This window comes from Eubalaena glacialis, chromosome 4, assembly GCF_028564815.1.
Source record: "Eubalaena glacialis isolate mEubGla1 chromosome 4, mEubGla1.1.hap2.+ XY, whole genome shotgun sequence".
Classification (NCBI taxonomy): Eukaryota; Metazoa; Chordata; class Mammalia; order Artiodactyla; family Balaenidae; genus Eubalaena; species Eubalaena glacialis.
In genome coordinates this window covers 63,192,411-63,207,279 of record NC_083719.1, presented here as the reverse complement: position 1 = coordinate 63,207,279, position 14,869 = coordinate 63,192,411, and the positions used below count along the sequence as shown (strand labels likewise).

Below are 14,869 nucleotides of genomic sequence, written 5' to 3'. Positions count from 1 at the left end.
TCATTTCTATACTTTCTGATGCTTTCATTTATCATAATGCTTAAAAAAGCATAAATACTTATACCTAGCTACACTGTAAACTCATTATAATAGTTCTTCACAGCAGAAATTTGTTTTTAAAAGGAAGAAGATAAGATAGCCAGATTCCAAAAGGTTCTTGTGTTAAACAGTCTCTTCTAGTAGATGACACCACAAACTGGGAGGCCCCCACTACAGCAAGACTCTATTTACAGTGAACCCTTTATTATCCAGTACCTCACATGTGTGCATTATAAGAATAACTGATGTTCAAAAACAAGGACATCAGTTCTCAATCATCAAAGATTAAATTACATTTAATTTAGGTTCCATATCAATATATTTATTATATTTTGTCTGATAAATATAAAATAAATAAGTTCTTTGAAAACTGATCACTCAGGATGGATGTTATGTTTTCCTTTGTAATAGGACTATTTAGTAAGTTTAGAAAACATCTCTTCTTATAAGTGTATGAACTAACAGGTAAAAAATTATGTGGTTTCAGAAGGTTGGTCAAACATTCTAAACAAGCTGCCTAAATATTATTTCCAAAAAAAACCAGGAACAAGAATGACTATGGAAGAAAACAGAAATGGTAAGACTATAAACAAAGAAACAGCAAATTCTGGAAAAAAGAACACAAAAACTAGAAAAGAAACAAAAATACTCATATAGATTATGAATATGTACATTACCTAGGTTTCTCTGAACTCAAACTGAGTACACACTAAACTTTTTCTAGTAGGCACACTTCATTTCTTGAGTGTTTCCAATTAACTTCACCAGGATTCTTAATAGTGTACGCACAAGGATAGTGTACTAATGTTACCTCTTAGAATATTACTTGGTAAGATCAAATGAAAGATAAAAAGACTACCTAATTGTTCATCATCTTAATTTTTTTCCCTGATTTCAAATTATACATATGTTAGGCTATAAAACTTCTGAGTTACTAACTAAAGATATGTTCTAAACATGAAAAAAAAGTAGCAAGAAAAAACTGGTAGCACGAAAAAAACTGGTATGTGTCCAAATGGGCCTTCACCAACTAAGTATATTTAATTCCCATTAGTGATAATCATGAGCATCACACAAAAAGTTCCACCATTAATATGAATGACAAGATTGTCTGCCAATAACCAAATAAAATAGCAGAGTCTTCTGAAAAATTATACGAAACATTTTTGCATTCTAGTGGCCAATGCCTCAGTCTATGTAGAAAATGTTATCATATATTTAGAAGGTAATTAATACTACTTTTATATTCACGTTAATACTGCACATAATAGTTCCACATATACTTGTCATAACATGTACTGTAATAATTTATAAGGAACACTTACTGGGTAAATTTTTTGGATGGATGGAAGGATGGGTTCAGGTAGGGCTATAAAAAGAAAAAGTTTAAAGCTTCCGTGATTCACGTAATTCATTTTACAAAGCAATAATTTGTCAGCTACACCCCAGGTATGAGACTATATGGGTTTATGCTAAAATTCAACAGCTTTCATATACTTTGTGAAATTAATTCTGATCCCTAAAAATTTAAATTCAAAATATATCTAAGTTGACAATTTAAGGTCTGTTAATAAATTACATATATTTCTATGTAAACCAATGTTCCTTACATGGTTTTAGAATAATAGGTCATCAATAAATGGACACACATCATTTGGTCCAACATCAGACACACACACAAAATAAGCAAGACAACTGCTGTGCTACAGATATTAAAAAGACATTGTTAAGATGGATGTAGCTATCAAAAAAAAAATTTTTTTAAGTACAATCCAATGGCACTACATCATAAGAATAATAGCTCTATCATAATTGTCCCTTTATTATTTAATTTCTTCTAACAATAATACCAAAATTGAGATAGTTCTGGGAAATTGATCTATTGGGAAAAAAAACTGAAAAGATCTTCAACTTCATTAATATATTTTTAAAAAGAAAACCTCAGCAAAGGTTAGAATCTAAATCAGGAGATTTGTACCAATCTGCTATATAATAAATAAAATTTCATACAAAAGAATCATTATCGTCATATGCCACTGTATTTTTTAACTGCCATTCTGCACCCTTCAACAGCTTTACCCAAAACCAACCTCATTAAATGTGCTAACTGTAATCTCACATCATTATAATGTAGATGGAATAACATGAAAGGCAAAGTGTTTAATATTCACAATATAAGAAGTAACTGTAAAATACAGTGTCTTGAATGTGGTAAGATACAAATAATACATTTTCAAGATTTCTTTAAGATTAAAGACCAAATATAGTACTGCATGATAAACTATGTATTTAAGAACTAGAAATACATTACATATACAGTTGACGCTTGAACAATACAGGGGGTAAGGGCGCCAACCCCTGTGCAGTCCAAAATCTGCATATAACTTTATAGTTGGCCCTCCATATCTGAGGTTTCAAATCTACAGATTCAACCAGCTGCAGATCATGTAGTAAGTACTGCAGTACATATATACTGAAAAAAATCTGTATATAAATAGACCCGCACAGTTCAAACCTGTGTTGTTCAAGGGTCAACTGTGATTAAATAAATTCAGTAACAAAGAATCATTACTTCACTTTTAATTTGCTATTTAGCAAAAAAATTTTTAAATGACTCCTGGAATACATTAATGAACACATAATCAACCATTATGACCAATTTACATGGTTTCCAACTATGATTATAAATGTATAAATTTCTACCACATAGTACAAAGTAGGATGCTTCATTTAAATATCTCTTCATCATGCTTTATTCCCAAGTTGAAAACTGGAAACTGGAATAAAATAAAATTCCATGATAGTATGGAACGTTCACAGTGTATGATTAAGAATATTAAGGGAAAAAACTCACTCATTACTTACCAGAATCACTCTCAGGAAGTAAGGATACATATTTTTTTCCCCAAAGGCATTCAAATGCTAAAATTCTAGAAGACCCTACAAATAAACTCAAGCCCCAGTCACTTAATTCTAAAAGTCTCTATATCTGTATAACATTTTTAATGGCTTTTTAATAATTTTCATTATAATATAGAGGTCAAATTGGAAACTCTTATTAGAAATTAGTTTAATTTTTAAATCTAAAAACCTGAGTTCTATTCCCATGGAACACTGCTAGTAAAATAAAATTATAACTTAAAAAAGGATGAAGAAAAGACTGTAGAAAATTAGAAAAAAAATATTATCTAATTCTAGTTATCTAGTTATCTCATAACTAGAATGCTAGGAGAGAAAAATAAACACAAACCACTGGTATGGGGTCTTTCAGTAGATAAAGAGCCTTTAGAACTAAGCAATTTGGAAGCTTTTGGGGGCAAGGTTATCATTCAAAAAATCCCCTGCCTTACAACCTTAAAGATTTAAAAACACTCGTCATTAGAGAAGCAGTTAGTGTACCCTGGCAATTATTTATCAATGCTATCCTGATAGTAACCTCAAAACATTTAGTAGTTTTTCAAATGTTTACTTTATTCCAAACCAACATATACTCTGAAAGAATCTCTCTGTAACAACATCTATTTTGATTTCAAAATTTTGGACTTCAATCTTTTCAGTCTTTTGGACTTCAATTTTCTCTCTCAAAAGCAAAATAAGACAAAAGTTTATTATTGCAGGATATGATCAATAGATAATGCCTTGAATATACTTAATCTATAAGATTTTACTTTGCCTGTAGTTTGGATGAGAGCTTTCTGGTCAGGCCTTCACAAATTTATACACATAAAAGTTACATACTAATTCATCAAAAATTAAACTAAAAAAAAAAAGCAGACCTTCAACAACACTAAACAACCACTAATTTTGAAAACACAAGAACAATTTTAAAATGCCTAAGAGATATTTCTATACCTGGTAATACGGTAAACATTCCATGAATATTCATTCATATTGTTGTTTCTAACCAATTGACACTTTTGCCTTTATTATTAACTCATAATCTTAGATTGCTATTAAACTCTCTTCTCAATAGGTTTTTCCTTTCATCAGTCACTTTTTCAAGCATATGTAGTTTGTAACTGACTGCTGATATTCATTCTAGGAAATGCTTTAATCTTTTCAACCTTTCTACATAGAAAGGACCTGTTTCCCTTCTCTGTTCATGGCAGAAAAGATATTAAAGTACTTAAAGTTAAACAAAACTTAAAGGTCATCTAATCCAACCATTAGTGTTACAGATGAATATTAAAGCCAGAGAGGTAGAATAACTTGGCCAAAATCACACAAACTCGTTCACTGTGGCAGAGCTGGAACTGCTCAATACACCTTGCAGACTCTTGTATGACAAGAAAAGCAATTATTAATACTTATTTCAATCTCCGTAATTTCTTCTGTGGAGGAGTAGGTTAAATCTGCCAAAGTACAGAACTACACAGTAGGTCTGGTTAGCTGATGTGTTTTAACAAACACCTAGAAATGGCTGATGAGAGTGCCATTAATTACTAACCATCTTAGTAAACAGGACCACTTTATCAAGAATAAAATGTTTAACAAAATCTAAACCAAATTTTAACATGATTTCATTACACTGGTAAAATACTAACATTTGAATTTTTAACTTGCTTACAAAACCACCAAGGGGCATCTGTGATTAAACTACATTTTTCTAAAAAAGCAATCAAATTAAAATTTCTAATGTAACCCAAAAGAATGGAGAGATAGGGCACATATTATGAATGTTCATGCATGTTATATGCTTTAGTCAAATCTAATGTTTAAATCTCAACTAAAACTAAAAAATGAATAGACACTAGGTGGTAGTACATGAATGTTAGTCTTATTCTTCTTCATATATTTTATATGTATTTTACAAGAAATATTTCTAATCTATTCAATTTTTAATAAAAGTGAACTGCAATCCACAAGACTGGACAGAGTTCACTAAAAAAGCATCAAAAGTAATATATGTTTCAGATTGAACTATAAAATTGGACAAAAATGATCAGTGATATATAAAGAAGTATCTAAAGCAGCCAACATCATGTTTCAAATCCTTTTGGAAGGGCAAATCAATCATCAAATTAGTATATATCCAAGACTGTTCAGCAACAAAAATACATGTATTATAATTAGCTTGAAATTCTTTAACAACAAAGAGGAAGATTATCTAACCTTTCTGATGATTATTGATTCACAAAATTTTGGTCCATTTAAACTATTTTAAGTCTCTCTCATTACCTCAAAAAAATTCACCTGATTCCATTGTTCAAATAAAAATATACTCTTATGTAATATATTATAAAATATCTACAAATACAGTAATATATAAAGAAAATGAATCCTACTGTCCATAAGTAATAATACCTGATAAATTTTTGGCACATACCTTTTCAGTATTTGTATACATATGAATATATACACACTCAAGTATAGCTACTGTCTTTTAAATAAAATTGGTATTATGTTGTATATGACATCGTATCATAAATATTTTCTTATATCAATAAATATCTTTAAAATATGATTTTTAGAATCTGTATAAATTTCATATTAGGATATATCATAATTAATTTGACCATTCCTCCTACTCTGAAAAACTTAGATTTCTAATCTTTCATTATTTCAACAAACACCATGAAAAACAGCCTTATATAAATTCATATATACATCGCTGATTATTTACCTTAGGATAAATTCCTAGAAATGGAATCATTGAGTCAAAGAGTATAAACATAAATATTACAACAATTGTTTTCTAAACTGTGCAATATTAACCCACAACTTCCTGGTAAATGGTCTTACATTAATATCAAGTCTTTCACCCAATCTCCATGCCAGTTCACAGGAAATAAAAGCTTCTTTAAACCAACAAGAAAATCATTTAATTCCTGTCTCAAGTGAAAAATAAGAAACACGATGAATGGTGCTTGAGCAAGATAATGGGTCCACAATACAGTGGTGAAAGTTCTTTGAATACAAGAGTGAATACAGGAAACTGTCAAAAAATAAAAACACAGTGAAACTTCTTTATAATGTTTTCCAGGGGTAACATTACTAAAACATTTGTTCAAAGCAACAAAATAGGAAATGTGGTTGTATGTGCCTTAGAAAAAACTTTTTAAAACAATGATATTTGAATATAAGGTCAACAGGGAATACACCATAATGAAGTTTAACTGCATTTCTGTTTTAAAAATTGGGAAAAACTCCACAATACTTACTTTGTAAATAGTGCAAAACCATCAATACAAGACTATAGCTGCTTAAAGTACCACGACTGGCATCATTTATCTCATGGTGACTCGCCCACTTCTTAATCACCAGTACTAACGGACGAACTCGATTTTCAACTGAAAGTAAAATTAAAACTTAAAAATGGTAAGAAGATTTTACAGTTTCTTTGAAAGTTTACATTATTTCTGAACTCTATGCCAATAGAAAGAGCAATGCCTCCTGTTATTAAACACTGTTCACCATAAGTGTGTCTTACTTCTAAAACGTACTTCAGTTACCTTTTAAAAATAACCAATTATTAAAATTCATTTTATTGACCTATAACTCTGGTAGTATGTGATTTTAGTGTAGCAACATATTATGTATATAAGAAAATGAGACACACTGTACATAAACATAAAGAGGTATCAGTATTTACTACACACATCTTTATGAAGGAATGAAGAATGAAGGATAAATACAGAAGGTGTTAATTGTTTGGAAATAAACACAAAACTTACGGTATGCATACGTTCTGAGAAGGAATGTGTTTCTTATTCCAACAATATTGTTTACATTCAAGTCGAACTCCACACAACTATTTTAAAAAATGAAAAAAACTTCAGCTCAAATACAAAATAAACTAACTCCCTAGTAACTAAATTCATATCCATCCATCCATCCAATGATACAAAATAGCATAGGCCCAAAGACCTTAAAATGAGACACTACAGAAATAAGAATGAAAACATACTTTTAGTATGATCGGGGGTCTATTAAAGATATAAAATAAGATTACTGTTGAAAGATCCATAATGTACCAGTAAGGCTCCAATTATTCTTAACAAAAAAAAAAAAAAAACTTTTAATTTTGTAATCTTTTCCAGATAAACAAAATTATATGGCCAAACACATTTCTGGGCAAGTTATCCCACTAAGTTATATATTCTCAATCAATTTTGAACGACAGCATCATTTGCTTTAAAATAGGAATGAAAAGCCAAATAAACTACAGGTGAAAAAATAAAAGCTCTGTCTACACTTTATATTCCCTCCAAAAGGGTTGCTAAATTATAGTATCATGACAACTTTGGCTACTGACATCTAGGAAGAACTATAACAGCCAAACACATAACAGAAAGGACACTTCTTTGAAATCAAAGATATCATGCAATTCACAATTTAGAAAATATGGCAATAATGATGGGATACATAAAGAATGGCTAAACTCAAAATAACAGGACTAACTAATGCATAAGTAACAGGACCATATACTATCAGGTCCAACTTCTGAACAATGAGTCTTTCTGTGAAAAGTGCCTAAAATACAAACTTAACGAAAGTCCTTTCTATAGCTTTTAACTGTAAAATTTGAAATTTACCTTTTCAGATTTTCTAGTTATGGGAAGAGAAATCCTATAATCTTTCAATTATCCATGCACGTTAATAAAAATGGATAGTGAAATTAACACTTCAGATATATTTGGCTTTGGGAAGCTTACGGTAACAGTAAAGTTACATTCTTTGTGTTTGTACAAATCTAACACTGAAACCAGTTTGCACTCCCTCTATATAACTCAATAAAGGGAAAAAACACTTAGATGGAAACTAGTGTGCAAGTAAAAACTTCCAAAAATATGAATTCAGAGCTTTAAAAATATCCACAGTACTTGCTTCAAATTGTACTTCTGGAAATACTGAAGTAACCCTTAATATGGAAAGAATTTTATGCACAAAATGCTTATTTAAACAGGGAGTGGTTAAGTTAAAGTCAATAAATTCACACAATGAAATACTGTAAAGCAATTGAAAATGAAGCCAGAAGATAGTCAATGATAAAAGCAAGTATTCATGATATACTGTTAAGTAACAAAGTATGATTTCAATTTTAATTTTAAAAGCTTTTATGCACTCATACGCATAGAAAAGGGTCTGAAAGGCTTATACCAAAACATTAACATCAGTTATCTTTGGATGTTAGAAGTGCAGTTGTTTTTTTCCTTAATGGTGTGTATAGAGAAGAATTATAAAATGGTGCTTATATAGAATACTTAACAATGAAAAAACCTTGTATAATAATCTTAAATAGAAAAAGAATTATTTATATAACTACATTTTTTAAAACAATTATAATTAGCTAATAGTTTTACTTACATTTACTTTATGTTTTATCTCTCTATATCTTCGTGCTTTAAAAAAAAACTTCACCGTTAAAAAAAAGAAAACTCCACCGTTACTTGATAGAAATTCAGTAAATATTTATAGATTAGATGGATGTTTGGATGAATGAGGGGGAAAGTTTGAGCCAGCACTTATCTAAAGATTTGTTTAAAATATATATATTCAGTCAATTCTGATTATTCACAGTAGTTATGTTCTATATAGTCGCTGCAAACACTGAATTAGTGAACAGTGAACCATCGCTCCTAGGGGAAACAAAGGATTAGGTTTCTAGGAGCCTCCAGTCACATTTTCATCAGCAGATCAATATGTCTCCAGTCACATTTCATTGGGTTGGCCAAAAAGTTTGCTCGGGCTTTTCTATCACATCGTATGGAAAAACCCGGACGAATTTTTTTGGCAACACTATATTTTATTTTTTTGTGGCTGCACTGTGTGGCATGTGGGATCTCACTTCCCTGACCAGGGATCAAACCTGTGCCCCCTGCAGTGGAAGCGCACAGTCTTAACCACTGGACTGCCAGGGAAGTCCCTCCAGTCACATTTTCCTCAACTGATCAACATGTTACTTTGTTTTATGTATGTTTCAACTTAAAGACACCTCATTTAATATACTGTTCATTCAATAACAGTGAAGTCATTGCAAAGAGCACTGTACTCTACTCGTGCTTGAATGAAGCACATCTAACACACATATTTCCTCCATAAGGCACATCACAGCTTTGTGCAAAAGGACCCTAGACAGTATCTCAGCATATGTCCGGGACTCACTTTAAGCAGCAAAATCAAGCACAAAAGCACAAAAATGTGAAAAACAGCACTAACTAGGCTGTGAAAAGGACATGTTTATAGTATGAGAGCTAAAACAAGAAAACAGAGTGTCACATTGTTAAACTCAGTTGGGAACACCTACATCAGGTGACTCAAAATTTTCCCCACTCTGTGCATGTCTATGAATAATCATAAAAGTGTTGCAAATGTTAATTTTGGGGGTTACAAAATAAATTTTATCAAGTATGCAAATTCATAAATATGGAATCCATGAATAATGATCAACTGTGTATATACTTATATAATTTCAGTATTACTTTTATAAACTGGGCTAGAAAACCTGATTTATCACAATCCTATATATTTTTTAGAAAATAAATCTTTTTTAACCAATAAAACAAACACCTATTTACATTTTATAAAATGTAAATAGATAGATATTATATAAAAGATTCTAATTCCAATGCCTATAAGAAATTCAGAACCCAAACTAGTAGAATATGTAGATAGATATAATTAGTAACAACCCCTTTTGATATAAATATACATCAAATTTCATCCATTAAGATATGTTCTCAAGAGCACATTACATTTCCAAAAGGCAAGAGGATCATTTAAAATAAATGAAATATAAATATGTATAAAATACGTAAAATATAAATATGTATATATTCTTTCAATTGGATAGTCCCAAATACTCAAAACATCAACCAGAATAAGTACAGTTAAGCATGAACAACTGCTCAGACTATTTTAAAAAATCATTTCAAAAACCAAATCATTTCTAAATGAAGATAAGCTATTACGTGATAGCATACACTTCTTAATTATCTACCTCAGAAGAATACCTAAAAATTATCTAAAGCAACTTAAAAAAAAGAACTCAATAATTACTGACCTGACTTTATCCCTGAACTTCACAATTGGCACTTTTGCTCGAATCAGCTGAGGTCTCTCAATGTAACCAGCTGAAGGATAAAAGATAATATGGATATCTGTAAATGTCTCTCAAATTCATAGTGTTCCAATGCACATTTTTTAAAAGTAGTATTTTACTTAGCTAAAACAATTTGAGAAAATATAGTCTTTGAGACAGAAAGCAAAGACAAAAGGACTTTATCAAATTCTTCTAAGTTTGGAACTTCCAGTACCATGTAGAGGACTTTATATACTAATACGTTATTTTCAGAAATGTGGTCTAATATTTAATAACACCTATAAAGAATTTCATCAGAGCATTATAAGAGAAGTATCTAGGCCAGCAGCAGGGGGATAGCTAAATTCTGGTACAGCACATGGCAAGATATTATGGCAGCCATAGAAATCATATTTACAAAGAATCTTAAATGTGGAAATGTTGGCAACATGACACAGGGGGCAGATACATTCAAATAAGTATGATCTGTAAGAGGAAAAACACATATATACATATTTTTTTATTCCACCGAACTTAAAAAAAAGTTTTTTGTGAGTTGAAATACATGTTCATTGTAGAAAATTAGGAAAACACAGAAATGTATAAAAAAGAAACTGCGAACTTTTCCCAAATGAGCAATTTCCTAATGTTTTAACTAAAGAAAAACATAATAACATATTTTAAAACTAAAAATTTTCTGTTATAATGCTTCTAACACCAAAATCATAAAATATATCAAGCTTGAAATAGAATTATGTGCAGGAATTCAGTGAGGTTTAATGAAAAATAAGATTAAGAGTTAAAAGTTCTGAGTTCCAAGTACAGGTTCAGACACCAACAAACTATACTCCTCGGGCAAGTTACTAAGCCCACTGATCACCACTTTCCTTAATTATTAAAAACACTAATTAAAAAAAAAAAAAACTTTCATTTGAATTATATGATCTCTTAGGTCCCTTTCACTTTTAATATTTTATGATTTTAATAATAGTTATTAAAAATTCACTTATGATACAAATTACTCCTTTATTTTACAGATGTGAAATTCAAGTCCACTGAAATAAATCTCTTGATTTGTTTCTTTCCTACAACTGATATGTTATTCAAGGGCAATAACTCGTTAAGTGACTTTGTATTTTCCAGCTCAAAGCCTGACACATAAGGAATATTTGTTAAATAAACAGACAAACTATCTTTCCAACATCACAGTTAGTGTGACTTCAAATGTCCACAATATTCTGTGTAAGTTTAAATAAATTATTTGAGATGGCTTAACATGTGGATTAAAAACTGCTTCGTCAGCTTATTCAAAGAACAGAATCTTACAATAAAATGGCCTAAGTCGATAATTTTGCTTTCTGTTGGAGTAATATATCTGGGCTTCATGTTCAGTGATCATGTTTTTAAAACAAGTAAAGATATATGTCATTGCAAAACAGATGAAATTCTCTCTTCCTCACATGAATACCTATAAGACTTCACCTGTATACTTCTTTTGGCTTGTCAGGTACTCTGCATTACAGCTATTTACATTCATGCTTTAGCTTCCCGAACGGTCTACAACCTTTTGAGAAAGAACTGAAGCTTACATATCTTTGAATTCCCCACTACCTTCAGTGGGACAGCTTACAAGTAAACTCAATAAAGATTTGTTGAATTATACATTTCTGTGTTGAATGGTTTACTCTTCTTTTTAATCAAAAGTTAAAAGGAATTCATTTGGGAAAAAGGATCTACATTATACCTAACCTAACCAGAAAATAAACAATCCTTACCAGAAAATAAATATAGTGAGAGACATTTTAAATAAATAGTTGTCAAATGACATATGAACGTGAAGCATGTCAGACTTACAAAGTCTAGTACAGAAGTGTTTATGGACTAAGGTGAGGATATGCCGTGCTTCAGTCTTCTGATTTACCTGAAAAAAACACTGAAAAGTTAAAAATAAAGTGTTTTTTCATTATCTTTCTAAACTTAGTGTTTTATTTTCTTAATGTATCTCAACAAAAAGAAAACATAAAGTATACTTTTCATTGGAGTTGTTTTTCAATATACAGTAAACTACATTATTTAAAAGTCAACCTTTATGCTATCTTTTACATCAATATTTCTAAATCAATTTCTGATTTTAAACTTAAAAGCACAATTTTAAAAGAAATACTGAAACAGCCATATGTCATTTTTTCACTTTAGTATATAAATGTAAAAAAACAATCTTCTCCAAGAAAAATAAACAGAATTTTAACTTTCTGTAACATGTTTTATTTCCCTATCTAGATTGTGAGTTGCTTAAAAATAAGATTCAAATCTATGGTGTTTCAGTATGAGTTGTAACAACATGATTCAGACATGTGAATAAGACTAGAGGATTAGTGTGATGTACCTAAGTATAACCTAATTGCATGGGAGAAAGTTTTAATTAAAACTCTAGTATTCTCCACTATGTTTATTATTTCTGAGGGATTTTTTTTCTTTTTTTTTTTTTTCAGTTTTCCTTTATATGATTTCAAAGCCTAGAAAAATATCAAGAGTTTCTTTCCTGGAATAAATCTCTTTCTGATTTGCAGTAACTAAAAGTCAATTTTGTTAGTGGACTAATAGGAATAGTAAAAATATATATTACCATTCAACAGAGGTTTTTGTATTTTTTAAGAGGTGGAATATAAGGCATATTAAAATTACACTGAAATTAACTTAATCTTTGGTAATTCAGAAGAGACTTCATTCAGCATATTAAAGAGGCTGCTCAGGTCAGCTTAATGAACAACAATTATTGTGGAATTAAGGATACACAAGAGTATCAGTTAACAGGGAATTCAAATAAACATAATACTAAATAGCAAAATTTGGTTGCTAAATAAGAAGAAACAAAGTCAAAATATCAGAGACAATTACGTTAAATCACAGTAGTCTTACTTTAAATTTCAGTGAAATCTCTCTTTTTGAATTCCCAAAGTAAGTACTCCAAATCCCATAGTACTTTCAAGGGGAAAATAATAAAGATTAAAAATAGAATCACTGAGAATAGAAATGGAAGGAAATATATCAAGATAAAGACAAGCTCTTCCTCTTTGCTGCATCCTGGTAACATACCCAACCTAATAACATTTCAAAACAGAGCCAGGGCTCTTTAAAAACACATAGTGCAACCACCTCACTTTAACAGTTTAGAAATAAATTAATGCTAGAATTTGTTACGTTTATTGTGTACATGCCTGAAAAAAAAAAAAAAAGAAGCAGCATTTCCTGGTTTTCCTTGAATTCTTATAAACAGAGAATTCAAAGAAGCAATTAAACAAAACAGGTTTTTTTCCTCAATGACTCCTACATGAAATTTCTTAAATGACTTAACATGAGAAACACACTTGGAATAAATGTTTCATTACTTACTGGTTCCTCTTTAACAACTAGACATAAATCACCATCACTGCTCCGAGTACCAAATCCATTTAAAGAGGACCCAACTAAAAAAAGTCTGCTTTCTAGAGAAACAGAAGAGAATTATAAGGTATTATTTAAAATTTAAAATTGGGATGCATGTACTTAAAGGGCATGCAAAACAAGGAAACATACGTGGAAATATCAGCTGAATTTCTCTCTGCAGCTCTGTTCGACAGAGTTCTTTCTTCTTTAAATCACTTACTTGCTGCTGACATGCTTCAAATAACTCCAGTATCTGCTGACTCAACTTGGATGCACCACAAAAAAAGAAGTAAAAATTTTGTTCAGAAATGTAAAAGTTATTACCGTATTGAGAAGTATAAAATTACTGACAGTATTTTTTAAATATATATTATCTCCTTAACACTTTCCAATACAAAACTACCTTTATTCAAGTAACAATAATTACTTAGTAACTGAAATTGTTACCAACTTTTACATAGTAAAGTATCACTGACAAGTCACAGAGAATTCATAATGAGTATAATTCACGGGTCATCAAACTACAACCTTCAGTTACTGCCTGTTTTTGTATGGGACTTGAGCTAAGAATGGTTTTGACATTTTTAAAGGGTTATAAAAACAAACAAAAATATGCAACAGAAACCATATGTGAGTGGCAAAGTCTAAAATATTTACTATCTGGCCTTTTAAAGAAGAAGTTTACCCAACCCCTGGTATTCACACCACGAATACCAAATACAACAGACTTTAGAAGAAAAGTCCCTGGTTGTCTATGCTCATGCAAACCACCCTCTTCCCCATTCTTACAACACTGCCCTGAACCCTGCCTTCTTGTGGCCATCTATGGACAGATCTCCCTGTTTATCTACCTATCTGGTTCACACTTTCCCCTCCAACTGATCTCTTGCCATCACCACAGGTGACACCCTTACCTAAAATGGGCTAAGTATCATAACATACTCCCAGCATTTCTGAACTTCTTTTACTCCAATATTTTTTATCAGTGTTACACTCCCAGAGCCATAACATGGTCCTTACAATAAAACAGAACTTCTTTAGCTCTGAAATTTTAAATTCCAATATACTATCTTGGCTTCAATCTCCTGTACAATTTTCACTTTCTTACCCCCCTCATACCTTCTCTAGAACCACACAGACCTGGATTCTCTTGAATCCTTCCTTTTCTCCCAACCCAACAGCACCTGAAATAGCATGATTTCCTTCTCTACGCAGTCTATACCCCACAACGCATCCCTTGAACCACTCTTTTTTATCATGCCTTAACAACATTATACCCTTGTCATGCTCTAACAAAATCCTAATTTTAGGTTCACTACAAACAACTACCTTCTCTGCTCTTATATTTGAGTTGCTAACTTAAAAAAAAAATCACAAAATTGG

At 30.7% G+C, this 14,869-nt stretch overlaps 1 protein-coding gene across 6 annotated transcripts in view; it reads right to left on the bottom strand.

Moving 5' to 3' along the window:
* TENT2 (terminal nucleotidyltransferase 2) overlaps positions 1 to 14,869 on the bottom strand; it is a 57,866-nt gene that overhangs the window by 18,945 nt on the left and 24,052 nt on the right. For 4 of the 6 annotated variants that reach the window (XM_061187942.1, XM_061187943.1, XM_061187944.1 and 1 more), the window contains 7 exons: positions 13,637 to 13,751; positions 13,454 to 13,545; positions 11,915 to 11,993; positions 10,043 to 10,112; positions 6,714 to 6,790; positions 6,201 to 6,329; positions 1,365 to 1,408 (listed from right to left, as the gene is read on the bottom strand). In XM_061187942.1, the coding sequence (XP_061043925.1) occupies positions 1,365 to 1,408; positions 6,201 to 6,329; positions 6,714 to 6,790; positions 10,043 to 10,112; positions 11,915 to 11,993; positions 13,454 to 13,545; positions 13,637 to 13,751 (606 nt within the window). The remainder of the gene's footprint in view (positions 1 to 1,364; positions 1,409 to 6,200; positions 6,330 to 6,713; positions 6,791 to 10,042; positions 10,113 to 11,914; positions 11,994 to 13,453; positions 13,546 to 13,636; positions 13,752 to 14,869) is intronic. The other 2 variants (XM_061187945.1, XM_061187948.1) reach the window with 1 other exon arrangement.